Source organism: Thalassophryne amazonica, chromosome 1 (assembly GCF_902500255.1).
Source record: "Thalassophryne amazonica chromosome 1, fThaAma1.1, whole genome shotgun sequence".
Lineage (NCBI taxonomy): Eukaryota > Metazoa > Chordata > Actinopteri > Batrachoidiformes > Batrachoididae > Thalassophryne > Thalassophryne amazonica.
The window spans coordinates 160,294,706-160,321,942 of record NC_047103.1 but is presented as its reverse complement, the minus strand read 5'-3'; the positions used below and the strand labels follow the sequence as shown (position 1 = coordinate 160,321,942).

Sequence of the window (27,237 nt, the reverse complement as noted above, 5' to 3'; positions counted from 1 at the left end):
CGTAAACAAGCAACCTGGTTGACATCTTGGAATCTGCCGTATCTCTCCTCCACCCATCTTGGTGGCGTTTCCGCTGTTCCACGCACACCTGTGCCTCCAGCCACTCTGAATGCGTCAGTCTCCCTGCTCGAGGTTGTCGGGCTCTCCCGTCCTGCCGTCCGGCGTTCCTACCCACTGTCAGCCTCGATGACTCGGCGTCTCCTCCATCTGTTTGCCCACCAACAGTGTGGCAACCACTGCCAATTTCGTGTCCGGGATAAGCGTTCCCTCTTCAGAGTCAAAACTGCTCTCAGTCCGCTCAGTCTCCCAAGTGAGAGAGTGGATAAGTTCTCTCCTTGAAGGAGCCCCGTTGAAGTGCCTCATCTCCACTTCCACGTTGCGCTCTTCAGTCGGCACCAAACACAGAAACCCCGCCTCACTCATAGGTTCCACCAATCACTCCGAGCAACACGCCCTCAAACCAGCCAATCCAGATTGGACCCCAGACTTCCCTTTCCCATGCCACATTGACCACCTCTGACTGGGGGTTCCTGAGGTGTTCCCAGGCCAGTGTGGAAATATAATCTCTCCACCTAGTCCCGGGGTCTCCTCCCAGATGGACGTGCCTGGAACACCTCCCTAGGGAGGCGCCCAGGAGGCATCCTTACCAGATGCCTGAACCACCTCAGCTGGCTCCTTTCAACGCAAAGGAGCAGCGACTCTACTCCGAGCTCCCCATGGATGACCTAACTTCTCAAGGGAGACACCAGCCACTCTCCTGAGGAAACCCAGTTCGGCCGCTTGTACCCGCGATCTAGTTCTTTCGGTCATGACCCAACCCTCTTGACCATAGGTAAGAGTAGGAATGAAGATTAACCAGTAGATCGAGCGCTTCACCTTTTGGCTCAGCTCCCTTTTCATCACAATAGTACGGTAAAGTAAATGCAATACCACCCCTGCTGCACCGATTGTCCGGCCAATCTCACGCTCCATCATCCCCTCACTTGTGAACAACACCCCGAGGTACTTGAACTCCTTCACTTGGGACAAGACCTCATTCCCTATCCGGAGTAGGCAATCCACCAGTTTCCTGCTGAGAACAATGGCCTCAGATTTAGAGGTGCTGATCCTCATCCCAGCCGCTTCACACTTGGCTGCGAACCGATCCAGTGAGTGTTGGACAATGAAGCCAACAGGACCACATCATCTGCAAAAAGCAGTGATGAGACCCTGAGCCCACCAAACCGGAAACCCTCCTCCCCCCGACTACACCTCGATATCCTGTCCATGAATATCACAAACAGGATCCATGACAAGGTGCAGCCCTGGCGGAGGCCAACCTCCACCGGAAAAGAGTCCGACTTACTGCCGAGCACCCGAACCCAGCTCTCGCTTTGCAAATACAGGCATTGGATGACCCTGAGAAGGGACCCCCTCACTCCATTCTCCCGCAGCACCTCCCACAGTATCTCCCAGGGTACCTGATCATACACCTTCTCCAAGTCCACAAAACACATATAGACTGGATGGGCATATTCCCAGGCCCCCTTCAGGATCCTTGTGAGCTGGTCGGTTGTTTCACGACCAGGAAGGAATCTGCATTGTTCCTCTTCAATCAGAGGTTTGACTATCGGCCAAACTCTCCTTTCCAGCACCCTGGAGTTGACTTTACCAGGGAGGATAAGTCTTTACCAGAGGAAGGATGCTGAGTAGTGTGATGCCCCTGTAACTGGCACACACTCTCTGGTCCCCTTTTTTAAATATGGGGGCCACCACCCCAGTTTGCCATTCCTTAGGTGCTGTCCCAGACCTCAACGCAATGTTGAAGAGATGTCTCATCCATGACAATCCCTCCACAGACAGATCTCATCAACCCCTGGGGCCTTGCCACTACGGAGTTGTTTGACTACCTCAGTGACTTCCACCTGGGAAATTGATGAAAATCCTCCATGAGCTTCCAGCTCTGCCCCTATTATAGAGGGTGCGCCGGTCTATCTATCTATCTATCTATCTATCTATCTATCTATCTATCTATCTATCTATCTATCTATCTATCTATCTATCTATCTATCTATCTATCTATCTATCTATCTATCTATCTATCTATCTATCTATCTATCTATCTATCTATCTATCTATCTATCTATCTATCTATCTATCTATCTATCTATCTATCTATCTATCTATCTATCTATCTATCTATCTATCTATCTATCTGTATGCCCTGTCTGTGCAGTGGCAGACACAAACTGACATGACCTCAGGGATCCCCCCCCCCCCCCCCCCCCCCCATTAAAAAGCGATACATTGTGTCATTGCCAAGCAGAGGTGGGACAAAGTCACTGTAAAGTCATTCTCAAGTCATCAATCTGCAAGTCTCAAGTCAGTTTGCAAACAATTGGTGGACATTATGACTTAAGATTTGACTTGAGACTTGCAGATTCATGACTTGAGAGTGACTTCCTGGTGACTTCGTTCCCCCTCTGCTGCCACGCATCAGGATATGAAGACAGTATGTGACTTTGCATGTCTCATCCTTTGTGCTTACTATGACTTACTTATTATTATTATTGTGTTTTTGTAGGTGTTTATTGGACATGTGCTGTTTGTATCCATTCAACTTAATATGTCAATAGGCTCCTCCCCCTCTTCTTGGGGTCATCATAAATTTGCTGCTATTCATCCTGGCTTGGTCGCATCATAATTTGTTAGATAACAGTGTGCTCTCTCTCTCTCTGGTGAACACACACACACACACACACACACACACACACACACACACACACACAGAGAGAGAGAGAGAGAGAGAGAGAGAGAGAGAGAAGCCCCTGCTGTTTTTCCAATCAGGAGGCATCATCCTCCTCACCGGGTGATTTATTCTCCCTCCTCTACCTCATGTCCCAATTTCCTCCTACCCTTCATTTCTTTCTTTCTTCTTTTTGTGTGCAGCTTTGGCACACAGTCATTTAAAAACGACTGGCTTCTAAAGGTTTCCACACGGAGCACTTCTTAAAGTGCATGCTCCTCTCGTCGCACGAGGTCGAGAAAATTCCTGACAGATTTTATCATCTTCTTTTAAAGTGGCACTAAGTAATGCACAGCCTCTCTGACCAATAACATTAAGTCTGTGCACGGCTCCACAAAAAGATTGCGATTGTTCCTGATAGAGCTCTGCTTAACAGATGAATAATGAATGTGGGGTTCGGGTCCAGACTAAATGTGTATTATTCAGGATGAAACGTATTAAGTGCTGCAGAGAGGAGACGCGCCGCCTAAACGGACACAAAGCCAGACGCTGGTTACCAAAGAAGAAAATTAGATTTTGTGCGTGGTGTCTGTGTACGTGTAAATGATGTTGCCAACATGTAGCGCTCACACTCATTATCACCCGTCTGTGCTGTCGTTACATTTTTGATCCTCCCTCCATTCATCCCCCAGAGCCACAAGTGTGTGTGCACAGAAATGCATGTGTGCATACTTCTTTCTTTTGCTCTTGCAGCCTCCCCACCGTCACCCCCCCACCCCCCGTGACCCCTCCCTCTTGGCGCTGGTTGGTTGCCACGGCTACAGTGTCGCCTCTCTTCCTCATGTTGCTATGAGACTCGGACCGACAGACCTGAGCTGAATGACAATGTGTTGTGTGGCGCTTGGAAAGAGACCCAAAAACAGCCAGTAAGACAAGACGAGCACATCTGAAATCTGGGGCTTAGGAACGTGGAGGGGGGTGTGGTTCGGGGTGGGAAGGAGCTCCTCAGCAAGTTGATTTGTGATGCTGGAGTTCTGTCAAATTTAGCCACTAGGAAGAATCCTTGTTGCAGAATCTGACCCCTGCATAACTAACACTATCCACCCTTTAAGAGAAAACAAACAGCAGCGTGACTTCAAGATTGGACATTTTTGGACTGTTTGGACCATCTTGACTTAAAAGTCAACATGTCAGTACAGTATTTTACAATAAGTTTAAAGTTGGATCAATGATGCACACATGCACGTAAAAACAGTACGCTACTGCCATTGCACCGGTGCACTGGGTAATAAAACTAAGGCATGGTATTCTACTTATGTGTTATTCTTCATTTAACTGACCTAATTTAACATCATAGATATACGGAAATGCTTCATCTTAGCCTCATGTGGATCTAAATTCTAATTAAATGTTTTGAGTGGACCCCAGACGATTTTCAGATTTCAAAGCGTGCTTGGGTTTAGCTGAGGTAGATAATGGACTGTGGCTCTTCATATCAAGCTATAAGTAACTCTTAAATGGCTCAAATGTTTTGTCCTGTTACACAATGAACTCAGATTATATTTGCAATGTTGCTTTTACATCAGAGTTTAGTTGCACCAGAACAAAAAATGGTGTGTTCACATTCTGGTGACTTCCAGCTGGAATGTTCACTGGTTTAACATTTGTTTGCAGCATTGTGAGCACATTTTTAGAATGTGTGCAAAAACACAATATGCATGTCATAAGAAATTAAATAATATGGCTGCAAAATAGGGCTCCAACTAAGGATTATTTTTATTATGAGTTAATCTGTTGATTATCTCCTCGAATAATCGAGGAGATAATCAACAGACCTGTTTGGTCCATAAAAAATTTCAGAAAATAGTGAAAAATGTTAACTAGTTTCCCAAAGCCTAAGATAATGTCCTGAAATGTTTTGTTTTGTCCAAAACCCAAAGATGTATTTAGTGTATTGTCACAGATATGAGTAAACAACCCACAAAATATTCATATTTAAGATGTTGAAATTCCAGAATTTGCACATTAAAAACAAAAAAGACTCAAAACATTTATCATATTTTCCAGAGTATAAGTAGTCGATTTTTATTTTTACATGACATTTACATTTGTAAATGATGACCCTCCTCTGTTTCCACACACCAGAGACTTTGATCCTCCGTCCACATGTCGTCTGTCTATTTTCAGTACATGATGAACCACAGTGTTTCTTGTAAAATAAGTGTTTCAAAAGTAAATATGGTTTCTCCTCTGGTGTGACTTACAGCACATCCAGAAAAGGTTTTTTGTGTGTGTGCTAATTTAGTAAAAATAATAACAATAATAAAAAAAACTAAGAAATCACAGGTACATAAGTATTCATATACCACAAAGCTCAAAATTAAGCTCAGGTGCATCCTGTTTCCACTGATCTTCCTTGAAATGTTTCAAGAGCTTAATTGGAGTCCAACTGGGGTAAATTCAGTTGAGTGGACATGATTTGGAAAGACACACACCTGTCTACATATAAGGTCCCACAGCTGTCGGTGCATGTCAGAGCACAAACCAAGCATGAAGGCAAAGGAATTGTCTGTAGACCTCAGAGACAGGATTGTCTCAAGGAACAAATCTGGGGAAGGGAACAGAAACATTTCTGCTGCTTTGAAGGTCCCAATGAGCACAGTGACCTCCATCATCCATAAATAGAAGAAGTTTGGATCCATCAGGACTCTTCCTAGAGCTGGATGCACATCTAAACTGAGCAATCGGGGGAGAATGGCTTTCGTCAGGAAGGTGACCAAGAACCCGATGGTCACTCTGTCAGAGCTCCAGCATTCCTCTGTGGAGAGAGGAGAACCTTCCAGAAGAACAACCATCTCTGCAGCAATCCACCAATCAGGCCTGCATGGTTAAGTGGCCAGATGGAAGTCACTCCTTAGTAAAAGGCACATGACAGCCTACCTGGAGTTTGACAAAAGGCACCTGAAGGACTCTCAGACCATAAGAAACAAAATTCTCTGGTTTGATGAGACAAAGATTGAACTCTTTGGCATGAATGCCAGGCGTCATGTTTGGAGGAAACCAGACTCCATCCCTACAGTGAAGCATCATGCTGTGGGGATGTTTTTCAGCAGCAGAAACTGCGAGACTAGTCAGGATTCAGGGAAAGATGAATGCAGCAATATACAGAGACATCCTGGATGAAAACCTGCTCCAGAGCGCTCTTGACCTCAGATTGGGGTGACGGTTCATCTTTCAGCAGAACAATGACCCTAAGCACACAGCCAAGATATCAAAGGAGTGGCTTCAGGACAACTCTGTGAATGTCCTTGAGTGGCCCAGCCAGAGCCCAGACCTGAATCTGATTGAAGATCTTTGGAGAGATCTGAAAATGGCTGTGTACCAACACTCCCCATCCAACCTGATGGAGCTTCACAGGTGCTGCAAAGAGGAATGGGCAAAACTGCACAAAGATAGGTGTTCCAAACTTGTGGCATCATATTCAAGAAGACTTGAGGCTGTAATTGTTGCCAAAGGTGCATCAACAAAATATTGAGCAAAGGGTGTAAAGACTTATGTGTGATTTCTTAGTTTTTTATTTGTAATAAATTTACAAAAATAAATTAAAAAAACACCACTTTTTTCATGTTGTTGTTATGGGGTGTTGTGAGTAGAGTTTTGAGGGAAAAAAAAATGAATTTCATCCATTTTGGAATAAGGCTGTAACATAAAATGTGGAAAAAGTGAAGCACTGTGAATACTTTCCAGATGGACCATACGTGTTTTTTACTCTTTGTGATGCATTGTTTGACAGGTGTGACTTAAACTCTGGTGATCAAAATAGTTGGTGATTAATTTAATATTTGAGTAATAATGGATTATAAAATTAATCAGTGCAGCTCTCGTGCAAAACCAACAACAGCCTAGTTCAGCATGGTTATACCACACATACAGTGACTTTAATTGACCATACCACTTGATTATCATGACTGCAGGCCTCAATAACCTTTATTTTCTTATTTGCTTAATTTTGTCAAGTTCACTTAATTTGTCTTTGGTGTGTGTGTGTGTGTGTGTGTGTAGGGGGGGGGGGGTCTTGGTGCGTTGGTTGGTAACATTCTTAGTAACTGTCACTTTAATACAACATTCAGGCTGGATATTGAAATATGGTGATGGGTTATTTCATCGGTGTCAAAGGTTAAAAGTGTATTTTCTGATCATTCTGAGAAGAAATATTTCAACTGGGGCAGACAGACAGTTCAGACACATTTCTGAGCAATTTAAAGCTAAAATCTGCTGTCTAGCCTGAGTGGTTACAGCAAGGTGTTATTTTATGGGTGTTAAAGCTTAAGAGAGATTTTTGGTCATTTTCAAGAAAAATATTTAATTTATTTTCAGGGCCAGTGAATAATTTAAGATCAAAATATGAATAGTGGGTACAATTTGTGAATACTGGCCATTATCATGGTAACGCTTCACTCTGTCAAACTGTGCTAGTTGAGCCCATAGAAACTTGTATCTTGCAAATAATTTGAGAGCAATAATAAGTGCATCCAGCAGTTCTTGAGATATGGCCAGATGGTGTAACATCAACCTTGCTCATTTAAATAATTATGGGCCATCTTAATTGTTAGGGCTCCTTCACACATAACACAAAGTTGGGTGAAAAAGGCAGAAACTGGCCAAAAAAGGGTGAAAAAACAAAACTAATTGGCAAACCACAAAAAATTCCAGCCACTGTCAGGAGGGACAGACGGTCGGACAGGTGTGAATGATCCCGCGGTGATGACACTCACACAGGAACGGAAGCAATCACATGTACAAATGTACATAAATCGATGAAAATGTGTGAGGACAAAATAATAAGAGAGCACAGAACGGTATAAGAACAATTAATGTACTGTTTAAATTTAAGACAGTCATATTACTGGAAATGAATCTGTTCTCACTGTAAAAAAAAAATAGATTAAAAATAAAAAAATAAAAATAATTTACTGTTATTGGTTCGGCACTCTGGCAAAACAATTTCCTTTGGGATTAATAAAGTTCTTATTCTTATGATGTGTAATTGATGCCTGATGGCGTCTACAGTGAGGCTCTGCTGAAGGCGTTATGTGTTTTTATTCCTTACCACCTCTGGAAAGCATGCTGACATGTGCATCACAGTGGAGTTTTGACAGGTGGTGGCCTATATGGCACGATATGTGTTCTCCAGCTGTGAGTAGGGAAAACACAGCGCTGAGCTGCTGTGGCTCATCGCCGACACGCCCACCTGTCTAGTGCAAATTACAGCTGGAGAACACCTATCTGCCATCAACTCTCACCACGCCGCAGAAATGCACATGTGTGGCCGGGCTCTCATGACATGCTGATCATTGTTATATTGGTATTATTTATTGTTCGTTGTTTTAATTGAACATGCTGTGTTCACTCTGTCAGTGTCAGCTGAGAGAGTGAGTATGAGCTTGACACGCCCAAACAAGCCCCACGTTGCGATTGCGTGTCACGTGGCTGTCCGCTCAATTGCCATGCTGGTTGTGGACCGCCGCATCATATGGAGTTTATGGGGCGGTGCTTTTCTGAACCTTTTTTTAATTTTTAACTCTGTAGTGCTGGCATGTGTGCACAGCTGCGTGGTGATCGCACCTCCAGAGGGACATGCTGAATATGCCATGATGAGTTGACTATGGCTCTGACATGCCGGTCAGCTGTGTGTGCCGGGCCTGTCACATTCATCGACTTGCGTGGGCAAGCAGCTGCGTGCACCTGCAGGTCTGGTACTACAGCTGTAATGATCATATGTCCCATATACATTGTGTAATGGGAGGAAATGTGTTACATGATGTCCATCATGGACATGACTGGCTGTCCAGATGTGCACACTGTGCTGGACAGTGATCACACTGCACTTCGGCGGCCGTTGGAGCATTTTCCACCTCAGTAGCACCTCCACAATGTTGGATTGTAGTGTGTGTGTGTGTGTGTGGGGGGGGGGGGGGTGCACATGGCACACTGGCATGCCATTTGTGTTGCTGCAGGGGGGGCCCGTACACACTCGCACGCCATTTCATTTGTGTTGTGGGGGAGGGGAGACACTCATGCCATTCTTGTTGCTCGGGGCTGGGGGGAGATGGCACACTTGTGGAGCACTTAGAAAATGTGGGGCCATTCGCACAGCCAGCTCAAAAGTGGTCTGCGCGCTGGCAGTGCGAATGTTCCCACCTTTTCTAAGTGCCCCGCGAGTGCTGTTGGATGCTCACAGGTGGCACCTGGACTCCAGCCGAGGGTGGGTCGAATGGCCACTGGCCCGGCATTCGCCGTCAGTTGACTGTTGGTATGAAGGTTGCCTCCATTGCACCATTCGGCCACTGTTTGACATGGCCGATGATTTCGAAAAGCCCCTCGGCCACGGCACGATATGTGCAACCTGCATTCGACATGCTGTATGTGAATGTTGTGAGCACGATCAGATGGCATTGTGACCTCAACTTGGCCACCATTGGAATAGGTTTACGGCGCAAGGGACACACAAATGTAGAGTGCATGTGCTGTAGCCGAATGGTTGTGGCGACTGCTGTACAAGGTGCTCGAGGCGGCTCCGAAATTTCACGAGTGCCATTCAAATCCTCCTTTGTGTGCCATTCAGTCTCGTGTTATGTGTGAAGGACCCTTAACACAGTTAGCATACTGACTAATGGTAATCACTGATGGCAGTAACTGTGGATAACACCAGCCACAGGTGATGCTAACACAGGATGTTAACATCAGCCATTTTAGCAAGACTGTATATGCTAATTGTCGCTATTGCTTTACAGCCGATCAAGTCAGTCATGTCGTGTCGACGATACATGTGACGTAAATGGCATTTCTGCCCAAACATGTAAATCCAATAATTTTGTAAAACCTGAAATCCATCAATTTACAGATGTCTGGAATACAGTCACCTATGTGTCGTTTTATTTATTCCGGTTGGTTTAGTTGGGTCTGTGAGATGCTTCGACATAACTGATTGAAAAGACTGGCCTGATGATTTTAAGGAGATACAGTGCTAATTTTGTTCTCTGTGACCTTTGACCAATAGTCATATTGTCATTTGTCAAAAACAGCAGGACTTTGACCTCCAGTAGCATCTGACTTGACACCACCATGTTTAAATATGAGTAGCTTCTAGAGGTCTTATAAAATGTTTAGATATGTATCTGGGTGTGTGTGCTACAAAAGGACCTTTTATTAAGAAATGAATCAATTCAATGTGATACAGTGGAATCTGATACAATTTGTTATTTAATGTAAACATCCATTTCCCATAAAAAAAATTCTGAATAAGCCAAAAGTGGCATTGCTTAACTTCAAATGCATATTTCATGAAAAACCAGGGACCTTCTTCAGGTTTTTGCTACTATGTTGCAGCACAGTGGTTCTGCCTCTGCTCGCCTTTTGCTCACCACTGGGGACAACACCTCAAACAGTAAGAGAAAGCACAGCACAGAAGAAGGCTGGAAGAAGGACGTCAGCTGTATTTAAGTTATCATAGCATAAATAGTGTATCATCAATCAATCAATCAATCAATCAATTTTTTATATAGCGCCAAATCACAACAAACAGTTGCCCCAAGGCGCTTTATATTGTAAGGCAAGGCCATACAATAATTACGTAAAACCCCAACGGTCAACGGTATCATAAGTTTCCCATTCCGAACTGGTAAGACACCAGATTGTGAACAGACCATAAAGTTCAAACTTGTACTGTTTATATCTGTTGATATCTCTGACATAATGTTGATTTTGTTTTTCTTGCACAGTTAACATTTCTGACCCATTTTTTTTAAAGAGTCTCGTACAGAACTTTTAACCTTTATGACGCAGAAGTAGCAGCAAACACACTTAACTCATAATGTTAAAACTGAACCATCAACCAGTTCATAGTAGATTTTGATCAGATTCAGAGATTCTCAATTTGATGTAGTCGTATTTTTGCCTGCGCATTGGTGAAGTAAGAACAGGGTATTATTTTCACAGGTGTGTGTGTGTGTGGGTGGGTGGGTGGGTGGGTGGGGGGGGGACTAGATTTCCTTCAAACTTTTCAAGAATATTACTTGGATAGATATCTAGAGGTAATTAGCTTTTGGAATAGTTTGGTCAAAGGTCAAGGTTAAGGAAAACATCCGAAAAACATGTTTTTTATATATGTCAACAACCAAGAAGCCTGGATGGGTGATCTAAAGACTAAACTGATCAGCAAAACATTTGTGCTTGATTGGTATGGATGACTTCATAATCAAGTCACACAGAAGTCATGATGAAGTCATAAATAGTCAAAAACACATTTACAGACATGGTTACTGATGCCTTTTGTTTACAACCCTAATTCCAATGAAGTTGGGTCGTTGTGTAAAATGTAAACAGAAACAGAAAACAATGATTTGCAAATCCTCTTCAACCTCAATACACCACAAAGACAAGATATTTAATGTTCAAACTGATAAACTTTATTTGTCCAAGGCAAATTTCTCCTTAGGGAGACAAATAAAGACACTTTGACTTTGATTGTTTGAGTGTTGTTAGAAGGAAAGGTGATGTAACACAGTGGTAAACATACCACTGGCCCACAGCTTTTTGAGACGTGGTGCAGGCATCAATTTCAAAATGAGCCAATATTTGCACAAAAACAATAAAGTTTATCAGTTTGAACATTAAATATCTTGTCTTTGTGGTGTATTTAATTGAATATAGGTTGAAGAGGATTTGCAAATCATTTTATTCTTTTTTTTTATTTACATTTTACACAACGTCCCAACTTCATTGGAATTGGGGTTGTACTTTAAAAATGATTTCCCATTACTATTGATTGTTTCACCCCTGCTAGCTTCACCCCCGTCCCCACCCCTTTCATTGTGATTAATTCGACGGACATGCGGGTGGTGGTTACGTGGTTTAGTGCTCTTGGTTGCAGTGCGTAAGGATCCTGGTTCAAACTCCACTCCTGCCACATTTCTCCATGTACGAGTAATGTGGAGTTGCATCAGGATGGGCATCCGGTGTAAAACTTGTGCCAGTTCAACATGCAGGTCCACCTCGGATCTGCTGTAGTGACCCAGAGTGAATGCAAGGGAGCAGCCGAAGGGACTTACTTACATACTTACTATCAATGAAAAAAAACATCTTGAGATCCAGCACTGTCTGCTCGAGGAACCAAGGGGTAAAAACAACACAAAATGCTATAAAAGTTAAAATGCAGTGATGCCTTGAGCTTTCAAGGTTGCACAAGTTGTCAATGTCATGCAAGTTGGAGGCTGTTGACACTCTGTGCTGCAACATTCACGTCATCCTCCACACATTTTCACACATCTAATGGGCCCTCAGCTGATAACTGCACTCGCTGGTCAGTCAGTGCAAACACTTTGCGTTCACACTGCTTTTTGCTGCCAGGCCTGAATGACTTTCTCCTGTGGCATATTTGCATCCGTCTCCCCGACCCCCTTTGTGCAAACGTCACTGGATACTACAGGGAGTGACAAGGCCAGAACTGTTCTGCATATTCTACAGTAGTAGGCTGACTGAAACTATATGACTGAGCTATAGCTGATGGAGATTTTGCCCCGTGCTGATAAATAATTTGAAAATTTGGAGTCAGACTTGTCGCAATACCTCACCTCAGATTTCTCCCACAGAAGAAAAGACATTCCATCTTGTGTGAAGTTTTATTGTTGCAGTCGCTCAGTAGTGTAGGCAGAGACTAACGGCACAGGTGATATAACAGCCAGTAAGAATAACACCTTGCTTCTGTGCTGAAATATTCTCAGCTGGAGGCGCCGGCATTGGCGGAAAAGGTTTTTGATGCTTAGTGGCAAAGCTGGTGTGGGTTTAAGGTTGAGATCTTGCAGTAAAAGCTACACAAGTAGTCGGCATTTACATATGTTGTGAAAGTTGATGATGATGATGTCAACTGGTTAACTGAACCACAGGAGAAAGTAATTCTTTACAGTCCGTATCCAGAAGGTATTAGAAATTAATGCATAGAAACAACAATCGGTTGTGGTGTTTAGTGACCTGAATACTATAAATTCCATTACAGTGAGAAAGAAGTCTGAAATGTTGAAATAAGACAAACTTAAACACTAAATCCAGTATGTTGTGTGCAAATCCCCCCGCCCCATGAAAAAAAAACTATATCCGGGCCTATTTTCTGAAGTTTGTATAGCTTTTCTATCAGTCCTTCGAAATGTTCGTGGTTCAGTTCACGTTGTTGTCTCACTGTAAACTGTCAATGAATGACAAAAGCTGCTCTCCATTTTGACTGCTGCTGTTTCTCGCTCTTAAAAATGTACATGTTAATGCACAGGCTGAAAGCACGAAAAATATGAACAACTACATCCTGATATTATCAGTGTGTCTCATTTTGTTGGTCTTCTGTGTGACACTGGTTAAATTTTGGTCCATGTCAGCCTCAAACTGTTAGTCGTCTTCTTCTTGACAACATGTATTGCGGCACATTGCTGCCTCCCTCACATTGGCATGAATTTGCAGTTGTTCACTCTCCTCTGTAGACTGGGATACTAACCAGTAACCTAAGGCGCAGAATTTGTTTGTTGTGACAACAATAAACCGACAACAAAACGCTTATAACTTACAGTCTTACAGTGTTAAAAAGTACTCACCCTCAGCAAGATCATAGCATAAATTTGCAAAAATCTAAAAACAAAACAAACAAACAAAAAAAAAAACACCTTTTCCCCACATTGTCGTTATGGGGTATTGTGTGTAGAATTTTGAGGAGAAAAATTAATTTCATCCATTTTGGAATAAGGCTGTAAGGTAACATTAAATGTGGAAAAAGTGAAACGCTGTCAACACTTTCCAGATGCACTGTAAATGGTTACTTTGCAGAGGTGGGTTGGACCAGATGTCTGCCTGGGTGATTGCCATCCAGGTTGATGGGCGTTGCATGAGCACATGCTCCCAGAAATGATCAGAACCATACATTTTGCCAATTCAGTCATTCTGTGGTATATGGAGCTGCTACTCTTCATATTTTCTTTCTCTAAATTCTGTTTATTTACATACTGTCATATCTTGCAAGATAAAAAAGGGGGTGGGGAACTATCTGATTATGCTGACAGCTGTTGCATTGTTGTTTTTAAGGACTGTGATGTGACTGTATCTTTCGATTTGTTCCCTGTCTGCTCCATCTCTGTGTGTCTGCCTCCTCAGGAACTGTTTACAGCAGAGTGTAAGTTTAAAGAGTCGGTGTTTGAGAACTACTACGTGATCTACAGCTCCATGCTCTACAGACAGAAGGAGTCGGGTCGAGCCTGGTTTCTGGGACTCAATAAAGAAGGACAGGCCATGAAGGGCAACAGGGTCAAAAAGACCAAACCAGCTGCACACTTTCTGCCTAAACCTATAGAAGGTAATGCATTTTGTTTGTCTCCATGGAAACAGTGTATCACTGTGGGCTCTGGAAAACTGTGATGATGTTTTATAGATGATGCATCCTTGAGTTTTGCAAACATGAAAAAAAAATGTAAAAAAATCAAGTTTACATATAATGGCTTGTTTGATGAAACAGAGAAAGTAGAATTTGTAAAGCAGACGTAATACTGGGGCCACCTCTTCTTAAAAGCTACAATCCCAAATCTGAAATAGTTAGGACAATATGGAAAATGCAAATAAAAAAATGCAGTGATGTCAACATTATTTAGATTCTTATTTCATTGCAGTTAGTATGAACTAGGGCCAGGACTGCTATGGATTTTTTGCAGGGAGGACTGATACAATACCAATACTAGGGCCCCTTGACAGATAACACGATTGAGGCAGAATGGCGCACGAAGGAGTAGTCAAATGTACTCATGGGAAATCGGAGTCGCACTTGAATGCCTCGTACAGCAGTCACCACATTCATTTGGACAAGTCACATACACTCTATAATATAGAGTCTATATTTATGTGCCGCTCCCGATGGAAACCCATTCGAACAGCGGGCATGATGAGGTTGCATTGCCATCTGATCGTGTTCGGAGCATTTGAACGGCATGTTGTATTCAAGTCAGATATATCATGCCACAGCTGAGCAGCTGGACAAAAATCATTGTGCATTTCGAACTATGGCTGAATGACGCGATTGACGCAGCCTTCAGCTGAAAGTCAGGCGAATGACCACTCGACCCACTCTCAGCCGGAGTCGACTGGAGTCCAGGTGCTACCCACGAACATCCAACATCACTCGTGAAGCACATAGAAAAAGTAGGGCCATTTGTGCTGCCAGCACAAGAGTAGAAAGCAGCTGACCACTTTCACCCTGGCTGTGCGAATGGCCCCACCAAGCAAAACACGTCATGCAAGCCACCCCCCCAACACATGTAGCATGTGAGTGTGACAACCCCCCCACAACACAGCTGTCGTGAGGAGTGTGTCTTCGTTTCCCTCCCACAGCATGATCGAACATTGCCAGGAGCGGCTGAGGTGGCTGCAGTGCAACAGCTGTCCAGCAGAGCGTGCATCTGGATGGCTGTAATGTTCAGCTGGGACAGATGTGTACTCGCAGTCACACAGGAATGACATGGTACATGTCGTACCATCAACAACATGAACAACACTCCAGCAATGCTCATGTGTGGGTGGGCTCTCATTACTCTCGTCACTTCCAGTTGACAGCAGCTCAGTGCACACAACGTGTTACATTAAAAAAACAGAGAACAGGACAATTCAACAATACATTCAACAATAACTACATAACAAATACATAAAATAAATAATCACATAACAAAGGAACAGAGAGTGACACATTTTCTTTGAGCTGAGTTTGTTCAGTAATGTGGCCGTGTGTGTGCCAGCCGGTGCTGTTGGGATCTGTGGACCCGCAAGTCACAGCTGGAGAACACATACTGTGTGATGCAGAATATCATGTCACAAGACACCACCGCGAGGTGCGTGCATAGGTGGGCTCTCCTCACAGTGTAATCATTAAAAACACATATCATCTTTGGAACGCGGTCACCAGTGCTTCAGTGCGCATTGGACACACAGAGCTGGCTCATGAAACGAGTGTATCAGGTCATTCATGTAAAAAATAGAAGGAAGAAAAAGTCATCATCTCAGTTCATCACTTCCTGGTATACGTCTAGGAGGATCATTCTTGTATTGTGCGCACAGGAATTAAATATTATAGAAACTGTAGTGTTTAATTTTGAATTCAATTCAATTCAATTTGTTTCATTTATATAAAAGTCAAATCACAACAAAGTTGCCTCAAGGAGCTTTACACAAGAAAGGTCTAACCTTACCAACCACTGTTTTGTTTCTTTTTTTTTTTTTTTTTTTTGGTGTGGTTTTTTATTTCCTTTCTTTTTTGTTACAGTGAAAACAGATTCATGACCAATAACATGACTGTCTAACATTTGAACATTCCATTCATTGTTCATATAATGTTCTGAATCTGTGCTGTTCTGAATTTGTGCTTACACATTTTCCTTCATTTATATACATATGTCCAGCAACTCATTGCTCCGCTGCTGTTTGGGCACAACTTTCCACGTGCTCGCACTGTGTTCATGGATGCGCCATGGACATGCATGAAACTATGATCGTTCATGCCTGTCCCACCATGTGTCCCTTCTGACAGCAGGTGGAATTTTTCGCACCCCCCCCAATTCATTTTTTTTTTTTTTCACAGCCTTTCGGCCGGTTTCTGCTTCTTTTGCCTAACTTCGTGTTATATGTGAAGGGGCCCTTAGGGAGTAATACTGATATATAAAAGTAAGTACCTTCGGCTACTCACTTGTTTCCACTCGGGTTCACCACAGCAGATCCAAGGTGGACCTGCATGTTGATTTTGGCACAAGTTTTACGCCAGATGCCTTTCCTGATGCAACTCCACAATACATGGACAAATGTGGCAGGGGTGGGATGGGTATACATATGAAAATCTTAGCTGCAAATTGCCAGATGGCACATAGGAAATATGAGCCTAGATCTGATCCATTTTCCCATTTTACAGTCTTTATCTACTCTCCTCCAACATGAATCTTGAATGGGGATGCAACAAGCAATATTGCAACCATTCCCAGATTCTCAACAGAAGCCTATAATTCTTACAGGGCTGCAATAGTGTCTTGGTTGCTTCCCTCACCAGTCTCAATCCAGCATGTTCCTCAATTTTTTGAAAACTGCCTGCTTGTCACAGATTTATCATACAGTACCCACACTGTTTGTTTTTCTTAATATTGATGTAAATGTATCCAGACATATTCAGTGACTTGGAAATGTTCATGTATCAATCCATCCATCCATGCGATTTATTTTTATATTTAGAATAATTTGCCCTATCCAAGCTTTTGTTTTGAATGGGGTTACAGGTCTTAAATGAAGGAATGGATATATATATATATATAGATAGATAGATAGATAGATAGATAGATAGATAGATAGATAGATAGATAGATAGATAGATAGATAGATAGATAGATAGATAGATAGATAGATAGATAGATAGATAGATAGATAGATAGATAGATAGATAGATAGATAGATAGATAGATAGATAGATAGATAGATAGATAGATAGATAGATAGATAGATAGATAGATAGATAGATAGATAGATAGATAGATATAGATAAATGAAATGCAGTTGACTACACAAAACATGAACAAGTTTGGTTCATACTGTCTGCACTGAAAGTGAAGTTAAAGTAATGCAAGGATCACTGGATTTTGTAATTTTATTTGTATTTTCCCAACTTTTTGTAACTGGGGTTGTAATAGAAAAACTATTCACGAATGTTAATAAATTTTTCTTTTATTCTTTTTTCTCTTCCACTCCTCTAGTTGCAATGTACAGAGAGCCGTCGTTGCATGATGTAGGGGAGGCGGTGCCTAAACTCGCTGGAGGCCCGCCTTCCAAAAGCACAACGACTGAACCAGTGGTCATGAACGGTGGCAAGCCAGTCAACAAACCTGACAAGGAGAAGACATAACCCCGCCCACTTTACCAATCTGTTGCAATCTGAAGAAACAAAATGGCAACAATGGTCACAAAACTAACAAAAACAACAACCACAAATAAAACAATCAAACAAACACAGGACCTGACAAGTCAGCAATGGGGCTGCATGTCCCGCCTCACCTCTCTAACTATTGGATGGATCCTGTGTTGTGGGGCAGGACCAAAGGAACATAACGCTCCAGTGGGTGGTGGCGCAGGAGGACGACAATGATGTAACTGAAGAAGAAGAAGAAGCAGGAACAGTAAAGTTGGGCTGATGCTGGCGAGACATATCAGACTCAGGACAGCGGCATGTCCTGATACGGAAACGACTCATAGAATCGATATATACAAAAAAAAGAAAAACCTTCACCGATATTTTTCTGTGACAATCTCTGAGAATGAAAGCCCGTCTGTTTTCTGTTGCCCGGTGCACTTAATTGCTCCATCTCTAAATTGAATGCTCTTTGCTCTAGAGAATAAATAAATTACAAACGTCAGGCAAAGCCAACACTTTAAACAGCAAAGGCTGATGATTTAGAGGACGCGTAGTCCTTAATCAAATAAAATTCGGTTGCAGGACACTCAAGCTGCAATGGAATGTACTTGAAATATTAACGGCGATGATGCGCTTGGCATTAGAGCTAGGCCTATTTACAAATCTGCCATGTGGCGTTGAAAATATAGCGCTTTTATTTTGACAGCGACACTATTTGATCACTGCATAGCTTAAAAGCATGTTTGTCTTTTATTGTCGACGGCTTATTACTAACGCGCCACACAGCACGCTGTGTGTGGTTAAGAGAGGAAAACAGATTTTTGTTTCTACCTCTCTCTGTCTGACCAGTGTTTCCTCTCTCTTTGCCAAAGCTACCGTTTCCACATAACTGACACAGTGTAGCTCGGCCCAGAGGTGAAAGGTCGCATAAAGAGTTTTTTGACTTCAAATGCTCTGTGGCTGAAGATGATTTCTAAGAGATCAGCGGTGGGTTTTCTGCACATGTATTTTAGTGGGGTACGCTGTCATCCAAACAGCATGGTAGCAGTTTTTTTTTCCAGAAGCAGGGTATTGTCAGTCATGATGGGGAAACTGGTAGTGTTTGTATATCTGTTGCCTTCCCAACTACTTGAAATTAAAGACACAGTGAAATGACAAATGTATAATTCAAGCCCGTAATCTACTGTATGTGTTAATTGTCGTTCTTGGTATTTGTCAAAATATATGTATTTTTGCATATTTATATTCTTAAAACCCTCGATTTACTGTTTCTAGAAATACATTGGTGAGTCAGTGCGGCACTTGGCGGGCTTGGTGTTTTCAGAGGGGAAAGTGCTAGGTTCTACTTTGATAAGTGCCTCTCTTTGTCAAGCACTGGATTGAGGCCATAGATTGTGGTTTTTAGGTTCCACTTCTGAAAGCTGCTTTATCTCCACAAATAGCAAACAAGGATGTAGAACCACGCCCGCGAAGGAGATGGAGAGCCAAAAGACAAGCAACAAATGGAACGCTGGCAGTGCGCCATACATTCCAACAATCTTTACGGCATCACACCGATTTTCAAAAAACGGGGGTGTTTTTTTCCCCGGTTTTCCCCAGTGATTTTGATTTAACTTGCTGGTTTGAAGGCTCACAGCCTCGTTTTTCCACTGGCGCCATTATTTGTTGAAAAGCATAGTGGAATTGTCTACAGTCTCCATGTCCACAATGCGAGTCTGCACATTACATTTAGTGGGTTTGTGATTTTAGCTAGACAAAAAGCTGAACGTGCAGGAAATGTTCTCCATTTGTACTTGAAAAAGGATCGGGAGGTTTTTAGTGCACTAGAAACCACCAATCCTGCACTCTCTGCTAATTATCAGCCACTTCAATTAATCCAATCAATGTGATTTGAGGGCTTCCCCAGCATGTCCTCCCTTATCCTCCACACTTGGTCTTGTTAGCTTGTGAGTCATTAACAGCTCACACAGAGATATCTGATTCTTAAGTTTCATTTCAAGTAGCACATTCCGTGTCCGAGTTTATTTGTTTTGAGGAAACTGGCTAAGCAGTGGCCATGACGGCTTGTGCTCCAAAGAGAGTATTTTAAGTGACTGGTGGTATTGAGCTCGGAATACTACATCCAGTCCAGTTTCACTCTAACATATGTCACACCGCTGACGCAAACGACACCTGTTTCACTGTGTCTTAAAGTAGAAAGCCGCTAAAGTCACATAAGCTCATTTGTTGTGCATACCAAATATTATCTTGCAGTTGTCATAGTATTAATGAAAACTCAAGGTTAGTAGTTCACTGATGTCAGAACAGGGTAACTAATGGTAAATCGACCTGCACAACTAAATGCAAATTAGAAACAGGCATCAGAAATGCAATTTCTGAAGAAAATAATGAAAACCAACAACCAAAATTATAATAGTGATAAAAGTATGACACAGAGCTGTCATCCAATCAAAAGAGCAATGATGGAAACACGGAGAACAAGGCAGAAAATCAAATGGAATTAAACCAAATGAATTGCCAATGTTTTGCCCTCTCACTGTGACAGTCAACACGGCGCCACCCTGTTCTGGATGCCACTTGTGTCCTACATCCAGTCGTTCTGTTCCTTTAGTGTGTAAGACTAGATGCCGAGGAAGTCTTCAGAAGTTGCACGAGTAGTGTGTCACGTCCCTGAGGACTCCGATACTGTGATCCCACGTTTCGTTTTGGTTATGCCGAGGCAGATACGTGTTAAATGAATGTTGCGTTCAGGATAAAAAGGCCGCTACTGGAGACACATTTGCTGTGCTGCTCTCCTGCTTTGAATTCCAGTTCAGTTTGAAAAAGTGCACAAGCACTTTGAATTTTAAGCAGATCTGTGAAACACCAGCCTATTTACTGAAGATAAATGACCTTCCTTGAAAGAAATGAGACAAAGCAGCGACCCTACGAAAATGAAGGCTGATTAATCCTTATTAGTTATGCCAGCATCAAACAGGCACCGGCCCATAGAAGCAGCATCTCTGAACCAAGAGCAATGCTGCCTGTGGAGGAGGAATGCTAATATTTGGGTACTGGCAAAGTTATTGATATTTCAGCTATCACAGCATTTTAGAGTTTAAATCAAATAATGATTCTGATCCTAAAGTGCAGACTTTAATATGGGACCTCTACCAAATTGGGTTCTATTGCACTGAGACGTCAATCAACATGATCCTGACGACGCTCCAACATCAGAATATGACATTGATGAGACATGGAAGTGTGATTTGGTTCTTGATCTGTGTTTTGATCTATTTTTAGTTTCTGTCAGAAACCTATGGGACATGTATTTATTTACGCAAAAGCAGCGGATGTGTTGTTATTTGTTGATCCTAATTTAAAGGTGATAAATGCTGAATTTAAGTGTTGCATTTGCCATTGAAGTTCAAATAGTTGTCACTTCTAGAAACTACAAGAAGTGCCGCAAAGTCAATCATTCAGTAGATTCTTAGAAAGAGAGAATTGCAAAGTTGAGGCAAAGTGGCACTGAAACCCAACAAGAGTGTGGCAGAAGAATTCTTACCCCTGATGAAGAGCAGCCCCTTCACAGCTATAGGCCAGGTCAAGAACATCCTTCAGGAGAAATGTGCAATTGTATAAAAGTCAACAATCAAGGCCATCATGAACTGTAAACCATTGGTTAAAAAACAGGCCAGATTAGCTTGTTGAAAACATCTAGGGAATCTCAGATGAAATATTGTGAGAGAGTGTCAGCTAAGACATCTTGGCCATGACAGCGTTCTTCTCTGGGTGTGGTCCAACACACAGGTGCCTCAGTGTTGAGGAACCCACCAAATGGAATAAGAGTGCTCTGACAGCACATTAATCCCCCCGCTGGCAAGTGCTGCTTTGGTACAAGTGCTTACTACAGTCTCTTAACATGTCAAGGTATGCGGTAGTTGATTTCAGAATGCAGACACCAACTTATGAAACTGGCAGTGTCTCTGTTTGTTAATCAAGGCCATAACTCTGCCATAATGTGTCAATCTTGTACAATATTACAATATCCGTAATACCAGGCTATAAGAAGGACTTGTACCAGGTTTCACAAATTCCTCCTAAAAATGTGTGAGGATCTGATTTCAGAATGCAGGCACCCACTCATGAAATTGATGGAGTCTAGATTTGTTAATCAAGGGCGTAACTATGGTAAAATGGGCCCAACTGGAATGATAATATGCGTATTACCAACCTATAACAAGGACTTGCACCAAGTTACACTAAATTCCTCCTTAAAGGTGTGAGAGATCATTCAGAACACTTAGCATACCCTTTTGGGACAGATAGACATTTCCACAACATAATCCGCTCTGCCAGCAGGGGATAAAAGGTCAAGGGGACCCCACATTTCACCTGGCTGCAGCAGATACTGTATGTAGGTGGTACTTTCAAGAGGTGGGGGGACTGTTTTGTCTGCCTCGGGTGGTTGTGATCCAGGACCCAAAGTGGTTGTGTAGTGTGGCGGATACAGCGGCACAGTGCATGCTCCCAGAACCGAACCTGCTGTGGTACCTGCAGGCAGATAGAAAGTCAGACTGTGTCTGAACAGGACCATGGGGAAGCACTGGCCTGTGAAGAACGTTTGAGGCTTTGTTATGTCATACGTGTGGAAGAGTGCCAGAGGAACAGATTTCCTCCTCATGATGAAAGACGCAACTGCTGACAAAAGCAGCAGAATTAAATCTGAAGTGATTCTAGACACATTATCCATACATATAAAACTCATTCACAATCCAGTTAGGCAGTGACCCAAAGCACTTTCCAAAGAGTTTTTAAAGCAAAGAGGCACAATGCTCGACAACAGCCAAGTCAGCCACTGATCTGAATCAAATTTAGCGTGCATTTCACTCGCTGAAACAGCTGTAGTGGAGGTGCACCATCAGGGAAGAATCCACAAGGTCCAGATTTGAAGACTGCAACTAATTTGGAACCAAACACTAAAACCTGACTATTCTGTGATATTTCATTTGATTACATTCAGTCCCAAACCAAAATAAAAAAAATGGCAGGATCTATAGAATACCATAAATCTTACACCACCCACCTAGTTTGGATACAACCCCCCAAATTGAATCTGAAAGACCTGGCACTTGACCTCATTATTTGCTTTAAACTAAAAGATTTTAAATTGTGAAACACAAGCTAACAGCGTTTCTCAGATTTTTCCACGTGCTTTTCATGTGTGTTTTCAGGTAAAAGCACTAGCCACTAAGATGAACCTTGGGTTTGAAATCTGCAGGAATGTGAAAAATAGAGTGCTGTGTTATTGGTGCTGTGTAGCCTCTCATCCCCAGCCAAGCCCAAATGTTGATTTATGCTAAATGCTCAACCTACCTTGGGATCTAGCAGGGTTTAGTCCAGATTTTCAAAACTCTCAAGTCATGACGCAGCCTATCTCCCATCTAAAACTCTTCAAGGCAAAGTGGGCTCATGACGGGGGGAAGAAATAGTCTTTGGACTCGTGTGTTTGTCTTGTGTGAAACAGCTGTGGTTGTAACGTATTCTAGGCATTTATGGCATCCCATTAGGGAAGATAGAATAAACCATGACAATCAGGCATCTGTACCCTAAAGTCTGTTCTTTAATGTAACCTGTGTTGTGTTAACCTGTCGTATGACCAGAAATAGGGCCTTTACAGAAATGCTGTACTTAAAAACTGGAAAACCATTTTTCAGTCTAGTTGGATCAAGTTATGTCGGTTTCTGGTCTATGCAGCAGACCAGATACCTCAGCTGTGATCATACAGAAAGACCACACAAAAAGTTACCCCAGCATAATTTATTTCTTGGTACATCCACACTGGCATTTCTTCTCTGTACGACAGTGATCACATGACCCGTTGCACCAGGTCAGGAAAGGCTGTCCCTACAAAAGCTTTATATTACAAGTACCTGATGAAAAACAAACAGGCATTTTCCTCATCCTGAGTCCATATTTCTTGGCACCTCATGTTGAACTGCGGAAGAAGTAGTGTGACTAAAGGTCACAAATCAACCAGCTGACCAATCGGTATTCGAGAGCAATGTGTTGTGCTGCCTTCACATGTTGACCGTAGACAAACCAGCTCTTATAGCACAATTACTGTCTGTAACAATGTGAGGACGCAGTCATTTTTAGTGTTAACGAGATGGACACTAATTTACTAGCATTTAAAATAGGATGTTGTGGCCATTGATAGTTTTCTTAAAAAGTCAACATTTAGTGAAGTTACAGATTAATTTCCCTCTGTATACAACACAATTATTCCCAATACCTCATTCAAACCGGGTGACTCTCTCACCTTCAATAGTCCATATCTTCCCATCGTTAAAGATGGAACAACATCCAGTTTGTCCTCGTCGCTATGCCAAGTGGCGCACCATATTCTCATGAGGTGTTTCATATGATATACGAACAGATATTTTGTGCACATTCCTACACATTCACATTCCACACATTTCGCATTTAGCGTTCAGAAACATAAGGGCTAGGGTTAGAATACTAAGATGAATTTCCATCTTTTTTCCCCCCTTCACATCTCACAGCTCCCAGCTGCTTAGATACTGTATGTCAGATTGAACTAAGCTTTGGCACTACTACCATACAGGTTATACTTTCGAAAAAAATTGGAGTAAAATACGAGGTCTGTGAGAAACGTATCCGGACCTTTGCGGTATTGTATCACTTCCTGTTCCGGAGCACAGCGGTGTTTTTCTGTATCTGTTAGCTGTTTAATCTGCGCAGTTAGATTGATCTAGTTATCTAGATTACGATTTGTTTCACAGTGTAATCTTCACGTGCCTTAACTAAAGCACTCCTTCTGCTGAATCACCTCTAAATTATCTACACATTATTCACTTTGCGTGTTTTTAGGAATCCGCTAGCTTAGCGCAGCTACTAGCTCTTAGCCGGTTTAGCATGGCGGCTTCTCCTGTCTCTCCCGCACTTTTCTGCTCTGGGTGTGAAATGTTTAGTTATTCCTCGGCCTCCTTTAGCAGTAATGGTACTTGTAATAAGTGTAGCTTATTCGTAGCTTTGGAGGCCAGGCTAGGCGAATTGGAGACTCGGCTCCGCACCGTGGAAAATTCTACAGCTAGCCAGGCCCCTGTAGTCGGTGCGGACCAAGGTAGCTTAGCCGCCGTTAGTTCCCCCCTGGCAGATCCCGAGCAGCCGGGGAAAGCAGGCCGACTGGGTGACTGTGAGGAGGAAGCGTAGTTCTAAACAGAAGCCCAGTGTACACCGCCAACCCATTCACATTTCTAACCGTTTCTCCCCACTCGGCGACACACCCGCCGAGGATCAAACTCTGGTTATTGGCGACTCTGTTTTGAGAAATGTGAAGTTACCGACACCAGCAACCATAGTCAATTGTCTTCCGGGGGCCAGAGCAGGCGACATTGAAGGAAATTTGAAACTGCTGGCTAAGGCTAAGCGTAAATTTGGTAAGATTGTAATTCACGTCAGCAGTAATGACACCCGGTTACGCCAATCGGAGGTCACTAAAATTAACATTGAATCGGTGTGTAACTTTGCAAAAACAATGTCGGACTCTGTAGTTTTCTCTGGGCCCCTCCCCAATCGGACCGGGAGTGACATGTTTAGCCGCATGTTCTCCCTGAATTGCTGGCTGTCTGAGTGGTGTCCAAAAAATGAGGTGGGCTTCATAGATAATTGGCAAAGCTTCTGGGGAAAACCTGGTCTTGTTAGGAGAGACGGCATCCATCCCACTTTGGATGGAGCAGCTCTCATTTCTACAAATCTGGCCAATTTTCTTAAATCCTCCAAACCATGACTATCCAGGGTTGGGACCAGGAAGCAGAGTTGTAGTCTTACACACCTCTCTGCAGCTTCTCTCCCCCTGCCATCCCCTCATTACCCCATCCCTGTAGAGACGGTGCCTGCTCCCAGACCACCAACAACCAGCAAAAATCTATTTAAGCATAAAAATTCAAAAAGAAAAAATAATATAGCACCTTCAACTGCACCACAGACTAAAACAGTTAAATGTGGTCTATTAAACATTAGGTCTCTCTCTTCTAAGTCCCTGTTGGTAAATGATATAATAATTGATCAACATATTGATTTATTCTGCCTTACAGAAACCTGGTTACAGCAGGATGAATATGTTAGTTTAAATGAGTCAACACCCCCGAGTCACACTAACTGTCAGAATGCTCGTAGCACGGGCCGAGGCGGAGGATTAGCAGCAATCTTCCATTCCAGCTTATTAATTAATCAAAAACCCAGACAGAGCTTTAATTCATTTGAAAGCTTGACTCTTAGTCTTGTCCATCCAAATTGGAAGTCCCCAAAACCAGTTTTATTTGTTATTATCTATCGTCCACCTGGTCGTTACTGTGAGTTTCTCTGTGAATTTCAGACCTTTTGTCTGACTTAGTGCTTAGCTCAGATAAGATAATTATAGTGGGCGATTTTAACATCCACACAGATGCTGAGAATGACAGCCTCAACACTGCATTTAATCTATTATTAGACTCAATTGGCTTTGCTCAAAATGTAAATGAGTCCACCCACCACTTTAATCATATCTTAGATCTTGTTCTGACTTATGGTATGGAAATAGAAGACTTAACAGTATTCCCTGAAAACTCCCTTCTGTCTGATCATTTCTTAGTAACATTTACATTTACTCTGATGGACTACCCAGCGGTGGGGAATAAGTTTCATTACACTAGAAGTCTTTCAGAAAGCGCTGTAACTAGGTTTAAGGATATGATTCCTTCTTTATGTTCTCTAATGCCATATAACAACACAGTGCAGAGTAGCTACCTAAACTCTGTAAGTGAGATAGAGTATCTCGTCAATAGTTTTACATCCTCATTGAAGACAACTTTGGATGCTGTAGCTCCTCTGAAAAAGAGAGCTTTAAATCAGAAGTGCCTGACTCCGTGGTATAACTCACAAACTCGTAGCTTAAAGCAGATAACCCGTAGGTTGGAGAGGAAATGGCGTCTCACTAATTTAGAAGATCTTCACTTAGCCTGGAAAAAGAGTCTGTTGCTCTATAAAACAGCCCTCCGTAAAGCTAGGACATCTTACTACTCATCACTAATTGAAGAAAATAAGAACAACCCCAGGTTTCTTTTCAGCACTGTAGCCAGGCTGACAAAGAGTCAGAGCTCTATTGAGCTGAGTATTCCATTAACTTTAACTAGTAATGACTTCATGACTTTCTTTGCTAACAAAATTTTAACTATTAGAGAAAAAATTACTCATAACCATCCCAAAGATGTATCGTTATCTTTGGCTGCTTTCAGTGATGCCGGTATTTGGTTAGACTCTTTCTCTCCGATTGTTCTGTCTGAGTTATTTTCATTAGTTACTTCATCCAAACCATCAACATGTTTATTAGACCCCATTCCTACCAGGCTGCTCAAGGAAGCCCTACCATTATTTAATGCTTCGATCTTAAATATGATCAATCTATCTTTGTTAGTTGGCTATGTACCACAGGCTTTTAAGGTGGCAGTAATTAAACCATTACTTAAAAAGCCATCACTTGACCCAGCTATCTTAGCTAATTATAGGC

The 27,237-nt window shown here is 42.5% G+C and overlaps 1 protein-coding gene across 1 annotated transcript in view; it reads left to right on the top strand.

Moving 5' to 3' along the window:
• LOC117516783 (fibroblast growth factor 14-like) overlaps positions 1-18,049 on the top strand; it is a 92,823-nt gene extending 74,774 nt beyond the window's left edge. Inside the window, 2 exon segments of the mRNA XM_034177642.1 lie at positions 13,916-14,114; positions 17,533-18,049. Coding sequence (XP_034033533.1) covers positions 13,916-14,114; positions 17,533-17,681 — 348 coding nt within the window. The 3' untranslated portion in view covers positions 17,682-18,049.
• Positions 18,050-27,237: the final 9,188 nt, after the last annotated feature.